The sequence below is a fragment of the Vicugna pacos genome, chromosome 34 (genome assembly GCF_048564905.1).
Source record: "Vicugna pacos chromosome 34, VicPac4, whole genome shotgun sequence".
NCBI lineage: Eukaryota > Metazoa > Chordata > Mammalia > Artiodactyla > Camelidae > Vicugna > Vicugna pacos.
The window spans coordinates 648,538-672,986 of record NC_133020.1 but is presented as its reverse complement, the minus strand read 5'-3'; the positions used below and the strand labels follow the sequence as shown (position 1 = coordinate 672,986).

General features: G+C 50.5%; 2 protein-coding genes across 17 annotated transcripts in view; one reads left to right on the top strand and one right to left on the bottom strand.

Moving 5' to 3' along the window:
- Positions 1-24,449, top strand: part of LOC140685459 (uncharacterized) — a 181,769-nt gene that overhangs the window by 88,776 nt on the left and 68,544 nt on the right. For 2 of the 16 annotated variants that reach the window (XM_072954348.1, XM_072954343.1), the window contains one exon: positions 18,785-19,641. The exons of 11 other annotated variants lie outside the window; for them this stretch is intronic. The gene's annotated coding sequence lies outside the window, so the exon portion shown is untranslated. Of the gene's footprint in view, positions 1-7,599; positions 9,478-15,287; positions 15,444-18,784; positions 19,642-21,043; positions 22,527-24,449 lie in introns of those variants that run through there. 3 more of the 16 variants (XM_072954344.1, XM_072954347.1, XM_072954345.1) reach the window with 3 other exon arrangements.
- LOC107035205 (epidermal growth factor receptor-like) lies at positions 3,503-14,803 on the bottom strand. Its single transcript, XM_072954253.1, has 5 exons — positions 14,254-14,803; positions 5,132-5,277; positions 4,365-4,412; positions 3,618-3,741; positions 3,503-3,535 (listed from the first exon to the last, which is right to left on the bottom strand). The coding sequence occupies exons 1-5, from the start codon at positions 14,527-14,529 to the stop codon at positions 3,503-3,505; spliced, it is 627 nt and encodes a 208-aa protein (XP_072810354.1). The 5' UTR covers positions 14,530-14,803.

Here is a 24,449-nt window from a genome sequence, read left to right as displayed (position 1 = left end):
TACATTCCATTACTTTGTCAACACATTTAGTCTTTTTCTGAAACCATTGTTCCCAGGATAGCTTCAATACTCATTTTTAACCAAAATATCTAATTTATTTTTCACTAAATGTTGAAAAGTAAGTAATAACAGTTTCATACACAATCTTGTTAGCATACCAGCAAATTTCATGAGCACACATAAAACAATTATCTATAGCTACACAATCACCATTTTTACAGCTTCAAAGTGGCAAAAATAAAATGTTAAGTAAAGAAAAAGCATTTCATAGCATATGAAAATAGTAAGCAAATATTGACCAATATTTCAAGTATTTTATGTAGAAATTATCCAAATATTAAATGATTATCCATTATTTAATAGAATGTCACATTAATACAGGGTTTTAAAGTTAACTAAAAGATTTGCAAATTATGTCTAAGCAGACTTGCCAGTGAATACAATTACTATTGCTAAAATAAGTGTGTCACAATTGTATTCCAATTTAGTTGAATACAGTTTTTAAAATTTGGTTTCACTACCACCTCCCACATGCTTCTCACATGTTATCTCAGAACTCAGGACCACAAAGTGAAGTAGTCGCTTTGTTAACCCTGTTTAAAGATGAATTAACTGAAATGCTTGCTTGATAAGTGGTGGGATCAGCCTTGCCTTCCAGTTTGCTGAGCTACTTCTGAATGTCTGCATGACTTGAGAGCTCATATTCCGCATTTCACACTTAAGTGCTTTATTATATATCTGCCTTACATTCACTGATTCACGTGACCGGTCTTGAACGACTCAGTAACGTTTAGTCTTCAGACTCCATTAGGATTCCTTAAGTCCTTACGTAAAATACACGTTTTTGCTTTCCCCACCACTCCCAAGATTTGGGTTAGTAGGTGTATAGTAAAGCCAAGGAATACGCATTTTTGCAACTTCTTTCCCTTTCCCAGGCCCGTGATACTAACTCAGTTTGTTTTTGAGACACACTGAATTAAACTAAATTTGAGGGACAGAACCATTATGTACTGTGCATGGTCTACAGTAAACTTTTGGCAAATACTTCCTGATAGATTTCTATTTTAACATTTTTATTGGTAAGTTTTTAGATACAGTGTGGCTGTACATAACAGAAATACCGACCAAAATGGCTTAAATGTAAGGACATTGATTAGCTCACATAAAAAAAAAATCTAGTTTCGTTAATTTAGAAGCTTAACATTTCCTTCCTTCCTTCCTTCTTTCCTTCCATCCTGCCTTCCTTCTTTCCTTCCGCCTTTTTACAGCCTCCACTCATTTCTCGCACTGAACCCCACCCCTACTTTGGCAACCACCAATTTATTTTCTGTACCTATGAACTTGGTTTTTATTTTTTAACTTTTATTATTATACTTTTTAGATTCTACATATAAGAGATCATATGGTATTTATTTGCTTTTCTCTGCCTAACATTTCACTAAGCACAATGCCCTCAAGCTCCAACTGTGTTATCAAAAATGGCATGATTTCATTCTTTATGGCTGAGTAATATTCCATCATATATATATGAATTATGTATACATTATGTATGTTTTTTATATATGTGTGTGTGTATATATATGTATGTATGTATAAAATACCTTCTTTCTCCATTTATCCATCTGTGGACACTCAGGTTGCTTCTTTGTCTTGGCTATTGTGAATAATACTGCAATAAACATGGGACTACAGATATCTCTTTGAATTAGTGTTCTTGTTTCCTTCAGATAAATACTCAGAAGTGGAGTTGCTGGATTGTATGGTAGAGCTATTTTTAATTTTTTGAGGAACATCTATACTGTTTTCCATAGTGGCTGGATCAATTTACATTTCCACCAACAGTACACAAGGATTCTCTTTTCTCCACAGTCTTGACAACGCTTGTTATTTTCTTGTGCATTTGAAAATAGCCATTCTGACAGATTTGACTTGGTATCTCATTGTGGTTTTGATTTGCATTTTCCATTTGATTTGCATTGATCATTAGTGGTGTTGAGCACCTTTTAACATACCTGTCGGCCATCTGTTTGTGTTGTTTTGGAAAAATGTCTATTCAGATCTTCTGCCCGTTTTTTAACTCGATTGCAGGTTTTTCTTGCTATTGGATTGTATGAGTTTTTGATCTAGCTAGCTAGCTAGATAAAAGTTTTTGGAGATTAATCCTTTATCAGATGCGTTGTTTGAAAATGTCCTCTCCCACTGGGTAGGTTGCCTTTTCATTTTTTCATGGTTTTCTTTGCTGTGCAGAGCTTTTTAGTTTGATGTAGTCCCACTTGTTTATTTTTGCTTTTGTTACCTTTGCTTTTGGTGTCAAATCCAAAAAATCTTCCTAAGACTAATGTCAAAAAGCTTACTGCCTATTTTTATTTCTAGGAGTTTTGAAGTCAGTTCTCGATGTTCAAGTCTTTAATCTATTTTGTGTTAGTTTTTGTGTATGGTGTAAGATAGTGGTCAAGTTTCATTTAGTTGCATGTGACTGTCCACTTTTCCCAGGACCATTTGTTGGAGAGATTGCCCCTTCCCCATTGTATATGCTTGGCTCCTTTGTTATAAATAAACTGACCGTATATGTGTGGGTTTGTTTCTGGGCTCTCTGTTCTGTTCCATTGATCTGTGTGTCTGTTTTCTTGCCAATACTATGTTATTTTGATTACTACAGCTTTAGAATAGAGTTTGAAATCAGACAGCATGATGCCTCCAGCATTATTCTTTCTCAAGATTGCTTTGGCTGTTGGGGGTCTTTTGTGTTTCCATACAAATTTTAGAATTTTTTGTTCTACTTCTGTGAAGAATGTTATCTGTATTTTTAATAGTGATTGTATTAAATCTGTAGAATGCTTTGGGTAGCATGGGTCTATTTTAGCACTGTTAATTGTTTAATTCCATGAGCATGGAGTATCTATCTATTTTTGTCTACTTTAATTTGTTTCTTACTGTCCTGTAGTTTTCAGTGTACAGATCTTCCCCCTCCTTGGTTAAATTTATTTCTAGGTATGAAATACAGTTGTGTGTTTTTCATTGTCTTGAACATGGTGTGCAAGAACTGTTACCCTATCTGATCAGGTAACTGGTATGAAAACTTTAGGGAGTTCAGGTTAATTGGTGTCTTCATGAGACAACATAAGTCTTATTTAAAAGTTAAAACCTATGAATGATACTCCACATTCACTTAACAGAGGAGACTCATGGAAGCATTCTTAAACTTAAACTTAATCTTAAACTAAAATTACCAAAGCAATCTGAAGTATTGAAAAATTTAACTTGACTACATAAACATTTTTTATAGAAAAATGTTAGTAAAGGGGGATTTTTAAAAATAGATTAGCACAACTAAAATATTAGAAGTCAGTTGGTTTATATGTGACTTTAATTTTGTGATATGACTACATTCCTCCTGGAAATTCCTTTCAATATTGCTCTCCTCAAATACACATTTTTAATGGGGGTGGGGTGACTCCCCACTTCACCTCCAATGCCTTAATAGCTGGGACAGGCTGAAAATTCACAGATCGATGCGGATCAGGTGTTTGGCAAGCTTTTGGCAGATTTCGGGTGACACGGGGAGCTGGCAGTGGTAACACAGATGGAAGCACCTAGCACACACTCAGTGGACGTACCGGGGCCGCTCTCCCACAAGGCGAGGCCCCCGCAGGCTCCGGAATCCTCTGCACGGAGGATGAGGCCAGGATGTGAAAGACGTGTTTGAGGAGAGAGAAGCACCTCAGGGCATGGAGCACAGGGCTGGGGGGATGTGGAAGAGGGAAGAGAATCAGGTCCTGGTGAGATGGTCCTCACTAGAGCTGGAAGCAGTAACTTTCCCCTTTCTTGCATTTTCCTGCGGGCACCTCCTCACAGCGCATCTCTATCAAGCTCCTCCTCTCTGACACACAAACTTCACACACCACCTGAACAACAGCCACGGGGTTAAGTCCCTCATAAAACCACACTTCTCTGCCCATGAAACCTCGCTTGTAATCTGCCTTTGGTTCACTTCAAATTTATGGCAAGAGGTCACGATGGGTTTGATTTTGTGGGTACAGGCATTTCCTCAGTTCAAGTCCCCCCCCATTGCCCTCTCTCCTAACAGGCTCACTGATACCTCCGGTGACATTCGGTACAGTAGTCAGGCCCAGTTTCCTTTCTCACGTTTTCTAGTGTAACAGACAGACAACGCAGTGGCGTCACTGTCAGTCACTGTCTGGGATGACGGAGCGGGTCATGTGAACCTACCACAACATAAGCCAGCAGAGCGTTGGCACCATCCATCAGCCTTAGGGACTTGACTCACCGTAGCCCCAGACACCACTCTGGTGGATATAAATTCAGTGTAAAATCGATTCCAAAGCCATCCACTTGATAGGCACCTTGGGATGATGAAAGGTGAAAGTAATAAGGCAACTATTAGCTTCCCTCTGTTAAAAAAAAAAAGCAATAAGTTACACTGGGACAAACTACAAGTGACAGAGGGGAGGAAGCTGGGGCCACCACCACCCTGACCCCCAGGCCCAGGGCTCCTTCCCAGCAGGAGGAGAGCTTTTAGTCTGGCAGAGAACAGGTCCGTTCAGCCTCAGAGCTGAAGGCCTTTGGTCTGTGGGCTGTTCTGCTGAGCTGGGAGCTGGGGGCCCGGGTCAGGCCCGGTGTCTGTGGGTGTCTGCAGGGGCCGGCTGCTTGCAACCATGCGGGCCGAGTGAAACTGAAGGGGGGTGCGGCTGACCCAGCGTGTCTGGAGGGCCTAAAAGGAGGCCGGCACCCCTCACTGCTGTGAGAGCCCCTGGAGAACCCTTGGGCCTATCCCTCTATGATGGCCAGTGCCCCTTGGGAGCTCCTGGAACAACTCAGGGCGGCTTTCAGCACTGCTCTCAAGGCCCCTAACCTTGGCAAATGGTCACTGAGAGACAGAACTAAACTCGTGATCACTACCTTTGGCTTCTCGATGTGTCTGAAAGACCTTTACTCACTTTCCCAGCAAATCCTGCTCCCCAAGCATCTCTGGCTGAGCTGGACAAAAGGCCTGGCTCGACCCAGGTGTCAATGACAGCTGCTGTGACCTCACCGTGAAAATCCCAATAATGCCCCTACTCAGTGAGTCTGCTGACGTGGATGTTCGCCCATCCACCCACCAGCTCCTTACTTTGCCTCCTTCTGCGTGGTACTCCTCAGCACCAAGCAGTCTGGCCCAAAGTCTGTGATCTTGCCGTGCTGCGCTGTCTTCACCAGGACGTTCCTGGCCGCCAGGTCTCGGTGCACCAAGTGCTGGTCTTCCAGGTAGTTCATGCCCTGAAACGGGGCTGCACTGTGAGGGAGTAGGGTGCTTGGCGGACCCCAGGAGAGCTTGGGCAGGGTCAGGCAGAGGGCAGGGTGAGTCACCGTGGAAGCCCCAGTACAGGGTTTAGTGTCATGTGTGCAACAGCCTTGGAGCCCCTCCTCTCCCGGGAAGGCACTGGAGCCCCTCCTGGGACATCCCTTGACGGACACAGCAAGTTGCATCATGTAACGTTAGTGAGTGCTCCATGGACGGAAAGTGAAGACAGGAAGCATGACTAGCTGCCACCTTACTGACTTATCTCCGTCCAGTTACTCACGTTTCAAACTCAGATGAAGCAAGCAGAAGAGGCCAGACCAGGCCCATGGCTGGGGTGAGACCTGGTTCTGGACCAACCTCCGCCACCTCCCTGGCCTCGCCTTCCCTGTGCCAGAGCATCTGGGACGCTGCCCTCCCTGGCCTCAGGGCTGGGAACCCTCTCTTTCACGCTTTCCTGGACTGTCTTACAGGATTCAGTACCAGTGAAGGTTCTGTCCTGTTTTATTTTCTCTCTCTCTCAACTTTCAATTGAAGTCATGTGGATATTGAATTCGCTTTACAAAGTGCCACTCCCCACCCCTCCCTGGCTGCCTCCACAATTCTGCTGTAATTAGAATCAAGGTTGTAAGAGGAAGAAAGAGTATTTGAGAAGCACCCAGCACAGTGCCCAACATGTAGTGAATTCTCCAATGTATAAGTTGTCCCTTGGTACCTGTGAGATCAGTTCCAGGGCCCCCTCCCCTTCCCACCCAAAACTGTAGAAATTCAAGTCCCTTATAGAAAATAGCACAGAATTTGTATAAACCTACACACACACTCTCACATATTTAAAATCATCTCTAGATGACTTGTACCTAATACAATGTGCATAGCTGTAAACACAATGTAAAAACTATGTAAACAGTTGCCTATGGCTGGCAAATTCACGTTTTGTTTTTTGGAGCTTTCTGGATTTTTTTTTCCCCAAATATTTTTTGACCCATGGTTGGTTGACTCTGCAGATGCAGAAATCACGAATGTGAAGGGCTTACTGTGTGTCCCCTCAACTCCAGTCCTTGTTCACAGCCGCCTTGGTGTCTTTGTCACCTGCCCCTTCTCCTCTGACAGGTGGGGGTGACTTCCCACCCCTACTCCTGGCTTGATGCCTGTTCCACTGAGCCTAGCTCCATTGGGACCTACCAAGCCCTAGCCTGTTGACATGAGCGTGGCAGCCCTCACCTGTGGGCAGAGCCAGACTGGCAGGCAGGAGGGGAGGAGGGTCAAGGTCTGCACACGTCCTGTGTTGTTGGTACCACATTCTCTCCGCCTCCTCACAGCGGCCACTTCCTCTCTCCAGCCAGGAGGGTGGGCCACATTTCCAGTTTCCCAGAAACTCAAGAACTCTCCAGCAGAGCAGCCATCACAGAAATGCTTACAGAAGGCACAAAATGGAAACGAGCAGGTTCAAACAACTCGGCTTTCCTCTCCGGCTTTCTGTAGCTCTCCCCATTTTAGTGCAGGTACAGGGAGCACATGTAGATAAGAATAGATCCCAAATTCTCTGGCAAATTCTGTGCTTTCTCTTGCATAGATTCTAGGTTAAAAAAATAATTAACTTGTCATTATTGGAGCAAAACTTAAAGATTTTCTTGTAGAGCAAAACTAGCCATTATAGGAAAATAGGGTCTTAAAAAGACCCTGCCAGGAATTAGTCTTGGAGGGCTGTTTGTGAAGCCTTTAGTGTTTTTCTTTTCTTAGGGGAAAAAGAAAGATCGATCCCTATGTCTCCCTTGTATTATCTAGACAGCTCTTCAATGTTACTATGTCGTTTGATTTATGTTTTTTGGAGGCGGGGAGGTAATTAGGTCTGTCTGTTTATTTTTAATGGAGGCCCTGGGGATTGAACCCAGGACCTAGTGAGTGCTAAGCATGAGCTCTACTACTGAGCTGTACCCGCCCAGCCACTGTTTGCCTTAAACGCTTCCCTTCCTAAGATGTCTCAGGTGCCGGGAAGTAAGGCTAAGGGGCTCCTGTCCACTCAGGAGGTGGCTAGCAGGCGTCCCACTGGAACAGCACTTCCAAATTAGGAATTGTTATTTAGGGATGGAGTGTGGGAGGGAGAGGGAAGCCGTGCTGAGAAGACGCTTCCTGTCGGAGCAGGACCTCCTACCCCATCACCTGTCCCCACTTCTGGTGGGGGGGGGCCTCTTCCCATCAGCCTGGCCTCTCCAGGGAGTCATTCAAACCACAAGGAGGACGCCGAGGGCATCTCCAGCTACATTTAACTATCGTCCTGAACTTGCACTCTGCCTCTTTAGATGCCTCACGGAGAACTTGGTACACTGAATGCATTTTTGCAAGAGCTTGTTGAAGATGAATAGAGGCCAGGATAAGCGGGTGTAACAGCGGCTGACAGCCTGAGCCAGGCGTTTCAAACAGGCCCGCAAGGAAACCCCTTCTGGGGCTGACAGTCTGGCACCCACACCACCGCCCTGACAACGATCCAGGGGTCCAGAGGCTGGGCCAATGCTTCCCAGACCAAGGGCTGGGAGTCCCCACCACCATAGCCGGGACCGTGTCCTTAATTTCCTGCAGGGGACTCCACGTGAAACTTGCCTGCTGACTGATCCAAAGGTTGCTTCGGCTGCGCGTAAGCCTCGCAGAGCCTCTTGGAAACTTGTTTCCCTGACTCTTCTCTGAGATCCTCGCTTTAATTTAGTGGAGTGGATTTATTTTGTCGGTTAACATAGGAGAGCTGGGGTGGGTATTGCGACACTGAGGTTGAAAGGGGAATTGAAGAGCCACCCTGGGCACACAGGAGGTTCAGGGCCAGTGCACGTGGGCTTTAAAGACTTTCCTGGCACAGCACCCTCGGAAGAAAGGCCTGGGGTGCGCTTGGCGTGTGTGGAATGTCTTCCCAGGCACTGTGGCACCTACAGCTCCGGGGAGGAGCCCCGAGCGAGAGGCAGGGGTGAGCTGCATTTCTGGCCTGTTGTTCAGCCACCAAGTGGAGAAGCCGGAGAAGCGCTGACTTGTTGAAGATGGAAGGGCAGAAAGTAGGCGTGGAGGGGTAGGCAGGAGGTTTGGGGAGAGTAAAGCCAAGCCTGGCCTCCACCCCACTGAACTCAGCCTGCCCTCAGAAGAGAGGGGACATGTGATGGCGCGGCACCAGCCTCCTGCTGTGTGTGGACAGCAGCACAGCTGGACTCGGGCCTGCAGGACCTACTCTGACCGTCACATCTAGTGCTGGCAAAGAGCACAGGCTTGGGAGCAAGGATGCCCCAAGTCAGATCCTGATTTTGCCGCTTGCTAGCTTGAGACCTTCACGAGTTACTAAAACACCCTAGGCCCCACTTGCCCCTTATGTAAAATGGGCTACTCAGGGGATTAAATGATTACAATCCACGCGGAGCACTTAGGATGGGGCCCAGGGAGAGCCTCCGTCACTGCTGTAACTGTTCATTTCCTCCTGAACGTCATCTCCACCCTCTCTTCTCCACCTCTTCTGCCATGACCACCCTGTCCTGCTACACTTTGCACAAAAGTCTGATCATGAATATACCCATGTGGCGCTCTTTGCTTTTGTGATGAAGCTGGGCTTGCATGGCCCTGGGGTGGTTCCCCCCTCTGCTCCCTCCCCTCCCGGCTCCTCCCTGCCCCTCACCCCTTCCACAGTCCTCAGTGTCCCAGCCACCTCTCACGGGCTGCTCCCCTCAGACGGCCCCCAGGACATGGTCAGGCTCTCACAGCACGGAGCCCTTGAGGGTGAGGTGCGGGCTGGCTTCCTCACTGCTGACTTCCCTGGACTGGCACGTGGCTGGCACACTGAGCCCACTTTGCTGGTCCCCGTGTGACCTGCACAGCAGCTTCTGGGTGTCGGGTCCCTCAGCCCGCCTGCTCTAACCCACTCCTTTCCTGCTGCGCCTCTAGCTCTGTGTGCAGCTGTTTTCCTCGCCTGTTTGTAAGTTTGGGGAGATAACATCTGTCTTCTTTATGTATGTGCATTTCATGTGTTATCTGATGCTGACAGAAATCCCCAAGAAATGAAGAAGAGAAATGTCCAAAAGTAGATGCATATGCATTGGTGGGACAGCAACTTTTGGCTTTATAATGACATACTGTGTAGTGGTCATTTAGGTCGATGAAGTTCCGCTGTGATCTCTTATGCAAGAATGTAAAATAAATTTTAAAAATAATCCAAATAACTGCACTGTCTGGTCATCGGCTCTGCTGTGTGGCTCTGGGCATTTCTCTGGTCTTCTGTCTGGGGGTTTACGTAGGTGTGTGCTTTGCAGGGGAGTCAGCTCCTAGGTGTCCTCTCTGGCCCTGTGGATGGAGGCTGGCGGCCGAGTCACCACCCTCTGGCTGTGCCTGGATCTCACGGTTAGGAGTCCTGGCCTGGAGCACAGGAAAGCTGGGGTGAGGGAGCAGACCTGGGGAGAGGGCCAGGCCTCTGGGCCCGGGTGGGAGATTATGCACTTGAAGTTGCTCAGAACAGTCAGTGTCACCCTCCCGACAGCTGAGCGAGGCTGACCGATGACAGCTCCTCTTCCAGCCCCTCCTCCAGAATAAATTTCATTCTCTCCCACCCCTGCTCATCCGTCAGGACCACGTTATAATTTGTCAACATGGGTTCCATCACAAGGCCCCTAGAACCAGGCACATGTGGCTGGGATGTTCTGCGACATCTTGGGGCACGGCTACCTTCCTTCCCTCACCTGGACGTGTCTTCCCTCAGCTACTCACATGCCCTGACAGCTCTTATAACTGTGAGCAGTGAGAACACCTAGGGCTCTGTCAGATGCATTTAGACCAAACTAAGTATTCCTTTGAAAAGTGGATCCTTTGAATGGAATGTTTTTTGAAGTTCATCCTTACTAAGTTCTGTTACGTGAACTAGGCGTCGTGTGGTGCTGACGGAGCTGTGGTTTCTTCCTCAGAGCCTCTCCCTTCCCCTCGTAGCCACCTTCACATCTCACCAGGGCCTGGCCAAGGATCTGTAACTTACATCGTATCTCTGAAAACTCAGTTTTGTGAGAACTCAATCCACGTTAGGGAGTAAGAAAGCTCTGTGGTCCCAAAGACTCGGGACAACGTTAGATTAATCACAGCCTGTATAGCTGACAGGTGCGGGGCTCTGAGATGCCCTAAAGGAAGAGCCCGGCACAGCAGCTGTGTTCTCTGATCTGAACTGATAACAGCATCTCTTGGATGAGAAGATTTTGTAACATTTTTGTGCCGTCAGATTATTTTGGGACTTACTAGCTTGTTTATATAGCAAGAAAGAATGGGCACACATTCTGAAGGTCCTGAGTCACTGCTAGTGAGTGAGCGCCGCCTGTGTCTCCCGTGAGCCTGGAGCTTGGGAGGTGATCATCTCTCTGACGAGTGAGTACCTCCTGGGCCTGAGTCTAGAGTCCACTCTCACCACGCACAGAAGGGCGTCCCTGCTCTCCCAGCCCCACCCTGGTTTCCTCCCTAGGCCATCTCTGGCTTTTTGGTTCTTTTCTTTTTCCTTTTACCTGGGTGATATATGATACAATTTTATGTGTCCTCTTGGCAGTTTAGCTGGGACAAGAAACTTGCATAACAGTGCTGAGCTGTCCATCAGTATTTGGAGAACTTCCCAGGAGAGCCCGTGCCTTTGTGAATCAGCGAGGACATTTATAAGGCAGTAAATCCCCCTTCAGAAACGGCAGCAGGTTTAGCTTCTGGTCAGCCACTAAGTATTCCTGGGTAGTTCCACTTCTAGCTTTTACAGAGAACATTGTTCACTACTTAGGGAAATAGACACTAACCCAAGAGCAAATTTCTCTCTTTACAACTGAGGAAATCATTATTTTCCCTTCCCCCCCGGGGACAGATACTGCATCACTACAGCTGTTCAAGTGCCGTGGGGTGTTTCTCTTGTGAAATGCGGCTCTGTCACAGACAAAGCTGCCAGCTGCAACGTGACAGGACTTCAGATGAGGGTAAACCGAAACAAAGTGCAACTGGCAGAGCAGTGGATTTAAACAGCAGGTTGAATTTGTGAGTAATGTTATACAGAGAACTATCTTGGAAAACTTTCAGGCCCGGGAAACTCAACTCAGGCACATTGGAAACTCACCCCTGGCAGGGGCCCGGACAGAGCTGAATTCGTCCTGCGGCGGGCACTGCCCGATCCGGGTTTTTGTTTTTAGCTCACATTGTAGATGACTGATTTTGAGGGTCACAGGAAGTTCCAATTATGCAGAGACTCGTGGTCAGGGAGATGTGAATGTTAAGATTGCAAAGGCGAGAGGGGAAAAGCTCGTGTACAAGAGAAGACCCAGAACAGGAGGTTCTGCTCTAAGGGATGAGAGTTGGTATGGAACTAGAATAAGACAAGGTTGCAGCTTAGGTATTAGTCATTAATCCACCTTTAATTAGTCAGAACATGGGGGAAAACGGAGAAGTGAACATCAGATGGGCACTGGGGCCAGAGGCGGGTGCTTCCCGGAGGTCCTACAGCGGGCTGGGGGGAACAGATGGCAGAGCCCCACCTTCAGCCACAGAGACGAGGGGCAGAGAGACCACCTGCCTAACAAAAGCCAGGACTGAGAGCTGACTCCACGGAACCATAACCCCAGTTCTGTGTTGGGCAAAATTTGCCAAGGCTGTGTGTCCCACCACATGAAAAGCCACTTTTGTGCAGCTGCGAATTGACACAGATTATCAGAGAAGAAATGCTAAGTCTCTGGGCGCTCTCTGGTGAGCTGGGACTTAGCAGCCAGGCAGGGGGAGATGAGCCCGGCTGTGCAGAGTTCTGGGTGCCCCGCCCGAGGTGGGACGCAGCCAGGGCACGGCTCTCACAGAGCTCAGCTCCCAGTCTCCAGTGAACAAGTAAAGAAACCAGATCTTCCCAGGTAGCAATGCGTGGTTAAAAAAATAAAGCAAATTCAGCAAGGTAGTAGAGGCTGCCTGGGGTGGAGGGTGATACCTTTGGTGACCCTCTGCCTTAGATAATCAGAGAAGAGACTCACTAAGAATTTCTGGGTTCAGAGGAGACCTCCAGGAATAATTCTACGTTCCAGGAAAACTACTCAGAGCTAACCACCTCCTCCCCGACATCAGCCACTGTACTGGGCTGCAGTGTCCCCCCGCAAATTTCCACATCTATGCAGAACTCCAGAACATGACCCCATTCAGACATAGGGTTTAGATCTTATTAGTTAAAGATCTCGAGACAAAATCCACCTCGATGTAGAGGTGACTGGTGTCTTTCAAGACAGAAGGTGATGTGGAGTCAGACACGGGGAAGGAGGCCACATGAAGATGAAGGCGGAGATGGGAGGGATGCAGCTGCAGGCCTGGGAGTGCCTGGACCACCGGAACTGGGGAGGGAGGCAGGAGTCTCCCCTAGAGCCTTTGGAGGGCGATGGCCCTTCTGACACCTTGACTTCGGACTTCCGACCTCCAGGTTAACTCCTGTTGTGGGAACCACCAGACTGGTGGCAATTTTTGGTACTAGCCCCAGGAAACTAAGACAGTCACGCAGAGAAATACCAGCATCTTCAGGACACCGCAGTGTCTGGGGCACACGGGCCCCACCAGGACCAGCATCTAACAACATCTAACTGAGTGTGTAACCGCTCAGTTCCGTGACCAGGCTTATGGTGTGAGAGTGACAAGAACCAGGGGATTGGCAGGGGTGCAAGAAGGTGCTTCCCCACTCCCGGGGTGCTGGGAGTCCCCAGGGGCTGTGCTGAGAAATCGACCCCGGCCAGAACTAGAGCAGTGCTGGGCTGTTGTCTGTTATCCTGGGAGACAGCCCCCCGCCTGGCCAGCCTGGTGGAGAGCCCCAGTTCCGGGCGGGAGCCTGCCTCAGCCAGCACCCCTGACCCGGAGGAGCCCATCCTGTGGTGTCCTGGGCAGCGCCGGGCCGAGACACCCAAACACGTTTGTCTTACAAGTCATCTGCCACTTCTGCTCAGGGTTCAGCGGACAACTCCGGAGCAGACTCGGGAGTAATTCTGCAGGGTGAACTGCACTACCGACCTGGGGTGAGGGGAGCAGCCAGTGGCCCCTGCCTCCCTGGTCCCCACATGCCCCTCAGCACCCCCCACCAGCCCCGGTACCCGAGGGAGCTGAGGGGCATGCCCACAGATTCCTTACGTTCTACTGAGTGGAGTACCCACTGACAGAAGGAAACAGAATTTAGCAAGTTGGGTTGCAAATAATGGATGCAGTGCTGAGATCCAGAGGGAGAGGTCTGAGATGAAGAATGTCCATATGAGCAGCTAAATACCCAGCTCATTGCTATGGTCCTGTCCTCAGCTCACAGGTGGGGCCATGTCTGCACCCTCAGCCCCACCCTCGCCCTGCATCCAGCTCCCACAGGCGGACGTGTAAGGAGCCCCAGAGAGGCAGCAGAAGCACCTGTCTGCCCAGGTCCCCAGCACATCAGGCCTCAGAGCCAGTGCTTGCCTGTCCACCCAGCCGCTCTGTCACCCGACAACCTCGGCCTGGTTTCTTGGCCTTGTTGTCAAGCCCGACGGGGTGAAAGCCACATCTCTGCCGCAGATCACCGTAGTATTCCACGGGAAGGTTGCCAGGGAAATGAGAACGCTAATGTCAGACCACACTGAGGCCACCCAATAAAGAGACAGTTGTGCGAACGTAGCTGAACAGTTAGATTTTTGGTGTCCAGTGGGACAGGCACTGATCTGATGTGAAAGACGATCAATTCAGTTGATCCCAAATAAAGATGAGTGTATGCTGTGTACACGTTGTCCATGTACACACACTCTCTCGACAAGCTCCCGGTTATCCCAGCATGGAGAACGTAACTTGATTTTCTGGTTGTCTTGATTTCCTCCTTGTGGTTCTTCTCTGGGTCTCTCACTAACAATCGCGTCACCCCAGGAGATGAGGGCGGGAGCTGCAAGCTAACGCGGTATCTGCCCTGCTCCCAGAGCTGGCCGCCTGCTCCATGTGCTCCTCCGACTCACCTTCGCGATCTGCACGCACCAGGTGAGCAGGTGCTGGGGGCCGATGCTGTCCTTGGGCTTACGGACATGGTCCAGGAGGCAGCCGAAGGGCATGAACTGTGTGATGAGCTGCACCGGGGAGGCCAGGCAGATGCCCAGCAGGTGGCACGTGTGAGGACTGTCCACACTGGCCATCACGTAGGCTTCCTGCGTGAGGAGAGAAGACAGTGCGTCAGAGAGGCTCCCCAGGGTGGCTAAAGGGATGGCAGAGCCTTTCCGGGTATGAAAGACAAACATGATTATGAGTTTGGAAGATGTGCTTGTGGAGGACAAGTTAGCCCTTTAGACGCCTGGTGCAGGGAACAGGAACCCCGCGGCTCCCAAGCGCTCTGTGGGTGACACCCTCCAAGTGCACGTGGAGTCGCCTCACAGAGGGACCCAGGCAGCCCGGCCACCGGCAGAGCGTGGGCTGAAGACCAGGCCTGACGTCTGCACGTCTGGGCACTGCAGAGCCCTTAGGGACGCCACCTCAAGGCCAGAGAGGCTGAAAAAGTTGGCAGGGCCAGCAGGGATCCGCACTTGGCCCTGTACCCTGACGATGAAGTGCCCACCGGCTCTGGAATCCTCGCTGTGGGCACTGTGGAGGGCGAAGGTGACAGCTCCCGCAGGGACCCTGGGTGCCTCTGCCAGGCGCACTGGAGAAGCCATTTTGGTGACCCAGGTTCCAGCTCTGCAACAGACAGGACACTAAACCTACAGAGATGACAGACTCCAAGGGCTGCCAGCACCCATCTGCAGGGCTGGCCTGTGTGGCCCTGCCTCAGTCTTGGGATGGGAGCCCCGTGCAGCCCTGCAATTCCGGGGAATGTCATGACAGGGGCCTTTGTCCAGCACGGGCCCATGACTGCAGACTTCATTCCGACCTGCTAGTCTTGGGTGGAGGAAGCTGATCTCATTTACAACCGTGAACACAACCAGGCCTCTCTTGTCTGACTGGGAATTAGGGAATGCTCTATTTCAACCCATAAATTCCACCTCTTTCCACTTTTACACAGATGCCAAAGGGACCACCGTGTCTCCAAGAGAAAGTTCGGAGGCGCCTTGGCACGTGTCACCGCTGCTGTGGCCGGGGTGTGGGCTCTCTGTGCGGAAGCAGGTGCAGCTTGGGCCAGGAAAAGGCACCTCAGGGCCCCGAGGTGACAGACAGACAGGTGGGGGCCTGGGGGTGAGGGACGCATGGACATGCCCCTAAATACAAATGTGATGATGCCGTTTCTGGCCTTGACCCTTCCCCTGGCCTGGCTATTCCTGGGGAGCCCCCCAGGCCATGCAGCGCCTCACCTCCCGCAGGCCCCTCTGGTCGTCGTCCTCTCTGTGCCCTGTCCCTGGCTCAGGCCCTCACTTTCCCACTAGAGGGCCTTTGGGACGGCCTTCCATCTCCTCTTTCCCTGACTGACTTCTCCTCAGAGGGGCCTCCCTGACCCCCAGTCTGGCATCTCGCAGTTCCTTGGGGGAGCAGGCTCACCACTCCCTGTGACTGTGCCAGCTGACTTCCTGGACCCCTCTGGGTGCCCTGTGTGAGACGCAGGGAGGTGGTGCTTACTGCCTCGACTTCCCCACTCCTGCTCCCGCTGCCCCAGCCAGTGCAGTGAGCACTCTAGTCGAAGAGCCTGGAACTTCCCTTCTTTAGTCATTCCAGGGGTGCCTAACACACCTCTAGGCACATAAATGCCTCAGAAATGTCACGGTTGAAATACACCAAAGTCACACAAAGCCAGAAATTCAAGGCAGGCAGAGACTGTGCCTCTTCCACTAACAGAAGAAACCCCACAGCTTTGATGTCTGTCGTGTTAGGACGCTTCCTCTCAGGCCTTTCTTCGGCCTTTCTCCTCCCCTGCAGTCTCACAGCGTTTAAGAGTAGAGTAGATGTTTAACAGCTCAGAGTCTTCGAGAAGGGCTGTTCACAAAAAGTTAGGCCTGGAAAGGCTCGCAGGTGGTCTCCCCTGAAGCCATTATTCATCTGAAGAGGAAACTGAGGCCCAGTGAATGCCGACTGGATGGAGACCAAACGTCTTACATCGGGCGGGGCGGGGCCCACCCCGGGTCTCCTCCCCTCCAGGCCGTTGCCCTCCTGCCCCCCCAGCTCACCCCACTCGCCTGTGAGGCCTTGCTGAGTGCTCTGGTTTATGGGCCATCAGAAAGCTCCAGACCTAATGACACACACAGAGAACATGTGTCACCTGTTCTGTACTGTCTTTCTCTTGTCTACCCTAAACTTAAACTGGAAAGTCTATGGGAAAAGAAATGGGCCGTGTGATTGCCAGAAAAGCACAGATCACGTCTCTGCCTGGAGTCCAGGAAACTGTACAACCGTAACACCAGAGACATCCTCTGGCTCTTCCTGTTGTCTCAAGATCTGATTGAGGTTTGGAAACACCTTGTACTTATTTTAGAGGGGAGGAAGATCTGCAGAGCAGAGCAGTCTGAGCGGCGCATCTGCTGTGGGGCCGTGAGGGGCTGCCCTGGACCTGGGAATCAGGGAGCAGAGCTCGGGCGTGGGTGTCGGGCCACACAGAGCCCACCGGAGCCCTGCCAGGTCCCCGATCCTATTAAAATCTGGTCAAGTAACAGAACTAGGTCATCTCTTCTGTACCCCCAAGCCCAGGCACAACGGGTACTGTTCAAATGCAATGGCCACCACTTTGAGAAGCACTTACTCTCTCATTGCCAAACACTCTTCCGCTGGTGCCTCCCCACCTTAGATCTACGCCTTCGAGTAAACATCACTGGCTCCTTTTGAAATAATAACAGGACAGCCTATGCGATTAGATGATGGAATATGTCAACCAACCTTACCCCAAGGAAGTGTATTACATTATTATTAGGAACTTAAACAAAAAAAAATACCTTTTCTCCTAAAGTCAGGAATAAGACAGGGATGCCCACTCACACTACTCATCAACCTGTTGGACTCTGGGCACGGTCACGCCTGGGACCAGAGATGTGACTCACCGCGGCCACTTAGGCGCTGGGAGGGATGAGGCCAGTGACGACAACACAGGCCTGTCGGGCCAGCGTTGGATGGCCAGGTGTCTCCAGGCCACTGCGCGGTTAACAGCTGCCACCACGACCTCAGCTTAGAGCCCTCGCTGGTCCCCGGCCAGCAGCGCTATCTGTCAAAAGCACCAACTTCCCCGCAAAGTCTCCAAAGTTTGGTCAGGACACGAGGGACTCTGGACACAGACACCTTCACAATCTCCAGCCCAGCCCTCTCTCCGGCCCCTGCGGTGCACCCACTTGGCGCCAGTCGCCTCAGCCCAGGAATGAATGGCAGGCGTGGGACACTCTGTACCCATGGCCCCAGCCGACCCTGTCACCCTTCGACCGTCGCCCGTGGGCCACCTGCGCATGTGGGTAGAGCTGAGGCGGCTTCCTTGGGGGCAAAGCCGAGGCAGATTGGGCTGCCGCTGCCACCTCCAGGACTGGCTGAAGACCTGCACAAAGTGTGGCGGGAGGCGGGCGGGCCTGGTGCAAGCACTCCCCGGTCCCCGTCTGTCTTACCTGGCTCCGCGGAGGCTGCGCTGACCCCAAGAAGCAGGACCCGAGGGCGAGCAAGTCCTAGAGGCACTGCAGCCCACAAGGCCCGCGCCTCGGCGCCATGCTCGGAGGGCTGGAGCGTCTGTGCCGCGGGATGCTGCGGCCCACTCGGCCAGTCGTGCTCTGGCCACCGTGGGGACCAGGCTGGGGGCAGGGCTGGTCAGGGGGCGCAGCGATGGGTCGGGGGCACGAATACTGACTAGGGAGGGGGTCGGGGTAGGGGCCAGGGCAGGTAGGCCGCGGGGTACGGGGGTGCAGGTATTTGGGGCGCCTAGGAAACGGGGAGCAGAGCAGGGTGCAAACCCAGAAAGCAGCCACCAGCTGCTCCCTGGGTCCTAGCACCCCTGTGCTGCAGCCAGTGTTTCTCCCCCCACCTCCAGCCCCCAGTCAGCGTGACCTGCCCCTACCCCGGGAGGAGCTGCCCCCTGCCACTTCTGGAGGGGGCACTTGCAGTGCAGGGCCGCAAACCCGGGCAAGCTCCGGGGATGTGCAGTGTTTCCAGTTCGCCCTTTATTTGGGAAGGTGACCCCCACGAGGAGATTCGTCCTCAGGCCCTGAGTTCCGTGGGTCAGTGGGAAAGTGGGCGATTTGAACAAAAATGTTGCTCAACAGGGGGCAGCGGTTGGAGGAGGAGGAGGAGGAGGAAGCTGGGCTCCTCCTGCCCAGCCTCATGGGTGGTGTCGTAGCAGCTCATCCGGCCTCGCCTCCTCCACCGGCTGAGGTCCCAGAAGATCACAGACCCCATGTCCCGCTCCCCACGGAGCATCCCTGCCTGAAGCGCTCCTGGCAGATGGGCCTGAGCCATACGAAGGTTCCAGTGGCTGCACCAGTGTTCTCCTGCCCCCAAAACCTGGCCCAGAAGGCCCCTCTCCCTGCTGGAGGACCAGCTGCCCTCCCCAGGACTTTCCAGGCCCCCTGAGCTCTGAGCTGTGTCTGTCCTTTTCTGTTTCCTCAGGCCAGTGCTCTGCGAACCCCGCCTGACCAAAGGCCTCCAGCTCAGCTCCTTCCTCCAGGCAACCGCCCAACGAGTCCTGTGCTCAGACCACCCAACAGGCCGATGCAGGCCGCCAAAGCCCCTCACATCCAACCTCTCAGAGGAAACTCACATTTCCCTGGACCTGTTGCCCGCGGGCTGACAGGAAACCAGCTCCAGTGCCATGGCCCTTGGCTAGGAACTCTACTAAACCCTCTGGATTCCTTCCCCTCTTTCCCCATTGCCCTTTCCTGATCAGGGTCCATCTTCTGCCTGGACCCCTGGCCAAGCAGCGACTGCAGTGTAGACTCCTGCCTACCCAGACTCTAGGCCTCCCCACACCCCTCTCCTGCCCACCCCGGAGGCGTCCTGCTGGGCCCTCCCTGTGGCTCCCCTGACCTCACACCCAAGCTTGAAGCCCTACACGCACCTCGCACATCCATCCATTCTCCACCACCGCCTCCCTGGGCCTCGGCGTGTCCTGGGTCCTGATGGTGTCCCTTCCTGTGGCTCACAGCCCATCTGTCCATCTGTCCAGGGGCTGCAGCCCTGCTCCAGGGGAGGAAGGTGAAGGGCAGGGTCTCTGACCTCTTCCATGTCACCTGTCCTCCAGGCCCATCTGACTGTAGGTCCGGGAAGGAGAGGCTGGAGCAGGGCAGGCAGTGCTGGGTCCCTGCCCACCCTGGGGCCCGGGGTTTACCACCTCTCCTCCCTCTCAGGTTGGAAGCTCCCCAAGCAGGGGTGAACCCACCTTTGTGTGCTTTGTAGGGAGGCCCAGGTTCAAGGGTCATCCTGTGTAATGAAAGCTGCTACACCACCAAATACAAAAATAAGACTTTTTTACTGTGAAACACTTGTGATTGCTGAACTGGTAGGTGTGAAAATATGTATTTTGTGTTCGTTTCTTTCCCACCGATCTTTGTGTCTGCACAGTTCCTGTGGCTTTCACATCTTTTTCTTATTAGAGTTTTTTTTATTCCTTTATATACACAAGTAATACGTGATCATGCTAGAAAAATACAAACTGTAGACATTCACAAAGAAAAATAAGACCCCAAACATCACTGAGCAACACTGGACAGTGCATCTTCCTGCCCTGCCCTCCTCCACAGAGACCCCAGGTTAGGGGGAACTGTGCGGGGCTGGGGTGCTGAGGCCCTTACAGGCTCCTCAGAGGGGGCAGGAGGGAGATGAGGTGGGGGCATCCAGGAGTAAAGGGCCTGCTGGGGGGGGGGGCTGCAGTTGGGTAGCAGGCCTGGGGAGAGGGCCCACCTGAGCTCGAGGTGGTCTGGGACACTTGGTGCGTTTGTGGGGTGAGCGGAGCTTAGAGAGGCAGTGCGGAGCCAGCCTGAGCTCCATCTGGCCTCTCTCCTCTGTTCCTTGTGCTCCTTGTCATCTCTCTCCACTGCTGAGAGTGTCATGGGTCCTTCACAGGGAGAAATGATAAATGACAGAGAAATGCTGTGCTCATCTCAGCTTGTCCTGTTGATACGCAGGGTTGGGGTCTCCTGGACACCCATCCAGCAGGGACCTGTGAGCCCAGGATGCTTGACAAACATCCACCCACAGCAGGAAACAGGCTCTGCCCACACTGCATTTTGTTTGTTTTGTTTTAAATGAACACAAAGTTTTCCAAAACTACAGTGGATCTGCTGAAGCCTGGGGCCTGCCTGCTCCGTGGGTGTGTCCTGGGGAGGGGGTGGTCTGTGGGTTTGTGCAGGGAGTGGAGTGAGTGCACAAGGGGCCAGGCACACAGGGCAAGGCCAGGGGTGAGGAAAGGGCAGGATGTTTGACCTCTGTCCAGGCTGTTTGACCTCTGTCCAGGCTGTCCCTTCTCCTTGTGTCCAAAGAGACAGGATGGGGCTCACTGTGCTACATAAGTAACTTCATCCGGGAAGGAAGAAGAGTTACTTTGTAGGCAGAGCAGGCTGTGAAAAGCCCAAAGTGTATCCAAAAAGCGCATCTAGTTCCATACCAGGTCCCCACTTCAGTCCTCAGGCCCTAATCACAGGGCCCGCTGGGTCTGAGACACACTTGCGTGACCACCAAGGGATGGGCACATCCCTGGCCCCATGTACTGGCCTCTGCCCACACACACTTCCTCCATCACCCCAGTTTATTCTCTCTGCACACTTGTCATGACACGAGTGGTAGGTCTCCATGCTCACTGACCCCATAGCTGCCCTCACCTGGTGCTCAGGCGGAACCTTGGGGAGTGTTTTACCTTTTTTGTGTTTGCAGCTGCAGCTCGGGGGTGATGCCTGCCTCTGGTAGATGATCGGGGATTACCTGCCAGATGAAAGGCGAGAATTGCCACTGCCTTTTGCAGCTGGGGAAGCTCAGCCCTTCCCGCCAGTCTCACCTGGACCTCAGCCTCTGACCAGCCAGACACTGGGCACAGGGGCAGGGCAGCTGATGAAGCCAGGTGTCGGGGTGGGTCCTGTCAGCAGAATTGGGAAACAGCAAGTGAATGAGACCTACGTGCAATGGTCTTACATCCCTATGAAAAGTCAACTTAGATGAGAAATGTTTTTGTGGAAAAGCCACACCCCACGCCACTCAGGCCACGTGGTGTGTGATAGGAAGCGCTAACCCAAGGAGGTGACAAGCCCACTGTTAGACGTGATTGTCTAAGGGTCACAAGTGGATGTTTATATTGGTCTAGCGGCTGCCATTTCCTCATCTCACTGCTGCACAGAAGTGCCTCCACTCATGCTGAGTCATGGGGGGAAGGGGAGGGGCCCCCAAATTCTCAAGTGCATCATCTAACGACCCAGAACCTTCCATTTCTTGAGGACTGCCCTGTCCCCTGGGAGGCTCATCGATAAAGGAAATGCGTGTTGCCAACACACACGGATGGGAGGAAGGAGTCTTGGTGATTCTCCTGCCCCCGTTTCCTGCCTGCCTGGTAGCCTTCCAGCACCAACAGCACATCCCTAGCCCCTTTCCTTCACTGTGGCCATGGCGAAACCGCCTCGTGCCACCCCGACTCCACTCCTTCATGTCCCCCACCCCCCAGATGAGCTGGGGTGATGACTGTGCAAACCAACCCCCAACTGTGTATGTGCTGCCAACACCACACAGGCACACACACGGCCTGGGTCTGTCCACATTGAAGATCGGTATTAGAACGTTTCCAGCCTGACTCAGGTCATGACCCCACTTAGCGAGGCATGTGGCCCTTGTCCTCCCCTCCCCGCCCCGCCCCTCAGGGTCTGCGGACCTCAGCCTGACTGCCCGCTCCTCAGAGCCAGCCCCACTGCCCACCAGCACTCACCACCACCTCAGGCTCCTTTACTTATCCACGGTGCACTTACCACTAATATTCTTGTTCCTTTCTTTGCTCACTTGTTCATTTATTTGCCTGTGGCCTTCCCACTTCCCTCCAGTAGAATTCAGGTCCCCGAGGGATAGCGTCTTTGTTTTGTGCATCACTGGTCAGAATGAAGGAAGGAAAGAAAGAAGAAAGGTGGGCACATTTCAGCTGAGACAGGCATTTCAAAGTGCTCCTTACAAGTGACACCAGGGCCCCAGTGTGGAACCTGCAGGGTAGGACCTGAACACAACTTCCAACCTCCTTCCCAGCCACCCCTTGTCTGAGCATCCTTCCTTCTCCCACCTTCATCCCCAATCAGAGCCAGAGCGGGCTGAAGACATACACCTAATGTGATTACAGCTCACTGTAAAAAACCCAGATGTTACTAATAAAGCTAACGTCCCCTGACCTGCCTCTGAATCTCCATCTCCTGCCAAGTTATTCCCTGTCACTATCCTTCCACTGTTTTAAAAATGCATTTTATAGATATCTGTTACCCTAGCAATGTAGAAAGTTGTTTTGTGAAATTTCAAAACATACACAAGACACGGTGCTCATGGTTCTAAAACTTGCTTTAATACAGTAAGTGTTGTAGCTCCTTCCAAGTCATGGAATATGTGCCTTTATGTAAATGATAACACATATATTCCATGGAAATAGCATCCTTAGTGATCCCACCATTAATGAGATGTAGGTCGTTTTTAATTGTTTGCATAAAGTAATGTACTGCCTTGAAAGAGATGGAAACAACGAGACGGAATAAAACTGGTGATGCAGAGAAGGGAAAGTGCAGTAAACAGGGTGGTTTTGACAGGCTTGTCAGTAAACTCAACTCAGCCCAGGAAAGAGTCAGTGAATCGGAAGGTAGTTCTACAGAAATGATCTAAATTGTAACACAAAGAGAAAAAAGTGAAAAAAGCGTAGGGCTGTGCGTCCAAGAATTGTGAGACAATATCGAACAATCCGATGGCCATATAATTGGATTCACAGAAAGAAAAGAGACAGAGAAAAGAAAAAGAATGAAAGAAAAGTGACACAGGATTAGGGGAAACATCTGAAGAAAAATGGCTGAACATTTCCCAAGATTAATGGCAGTCATCAAACCACAGATCAAAGAAGCACAGAGCGCATGCATCAGGATAAATGCCCTCCCAAATTCAAACAAACAAAAAGCCAAAAAAACCTCTATGCATGACACAGTCAAACTGCTGAGAAAAAGCATAGAAGAAAATCTCTAGGGCAACTAGAAAAAAAAAAAAAGGTAACATCACACGCAGAGAAATAAAGACCACTTATAGTAGAATTCTCTTCAGAAACCATGCAAGCCAGATGGCAGGGAAGAGAGAACTTTATAAGCTTCAAAGAAAAGAAATGTCAGTTCAGAATTCTATACCAGTAAAAAATATCTTTAAAATTAAGGATAAAAACAGACTATTTCAGACAAACAAGAACTACAGAAATTTATTGCTGGCATACCTATTCTATAAGAAATGATAAATGAGTGTGTATATGTCCATGAATGACTGAAAAATTGTGCTGAACACTGGAATTTGACACAACACTGTAAAATGATTATGAATCAATAAAAAATGTAAAAAAAAAAGAAATGATAAATGACATGTTCATCAGTCAGGAAGAATATGGTATCATTCTGCCAACTGGATCTTCACGAAAAAATGAAGAGTATCAAAAATGCAAGAAATGAAGATAAGATAAACTTTTTTCCCATTGTTTTTAATTGCCGTAAACTATAGCTGCTAACTAGAGGGAAAGCAGCATTATATCGTGTTGACAGTAAACATAAAAGTAGAATGTATGGTAACATCAGGAAGGATGGGAGGGGGAAGTTGGAAATACATCATTGCAAGGCCCTTAAACTCCATGTGAAGTGGTCTAATGCTCTTTGAAGATAAATTCTGGTTAATGTAAGATTTATATTGTAAATCCTAAGGCAAGCACTGAAAATTTTTTTAAAGAAGTAAAAGTAATAAGTCAAGAAGACATAAAACAGAATGATAAAAAATAATTCACCAAAAGGAGGCAGAAAAAGTAAAAGAATAAAAGCAAGCCAAAAATACCAGATGAAACAAATAGAAGGCATCTAGCAAATTTTAATTTTAATACAATCATGAATGATCACGTTAAACATGAATGGTCTAAACACACCAGTTAAAAGGTAGAGATGGTTAGATTGGATTTTTTTTCACCTATATTATGTCTACAACAAATCCATGTTGAATACAGAGAAAGAAAGAAAGGGTGTACAGACTGGAAAGGAAGAAATAAAAATGCCTATTCAGACATGAGATAGATCATATATAGGTTTGCAGT

Bases quoted from the DNA above. Each gene is read 5' to 3' on its own strand.
- LOC107035205 (XM_072954253.1), bottom strand. From the start codon at position 14,529: ATGTTTGTCTTTCATACCCGGAAAGGCTCTGCCATCCCTTTAGCCACC. The intron at 3,742-4,364 runs GTGCCTATCAAG...ACATCCCCCCAG, and splicing joins TCACCTTTCATCATCCCAAG to CCCTGTGCTCCATGCCCTGA. The intron at 3,536-3,617 runs GTACGTCCACTG...ATCTGCCAAAAG, and splicing joins CTTGTGGGAGAGCGGCCCCG to CTTGCCAAACACCTGATCCG.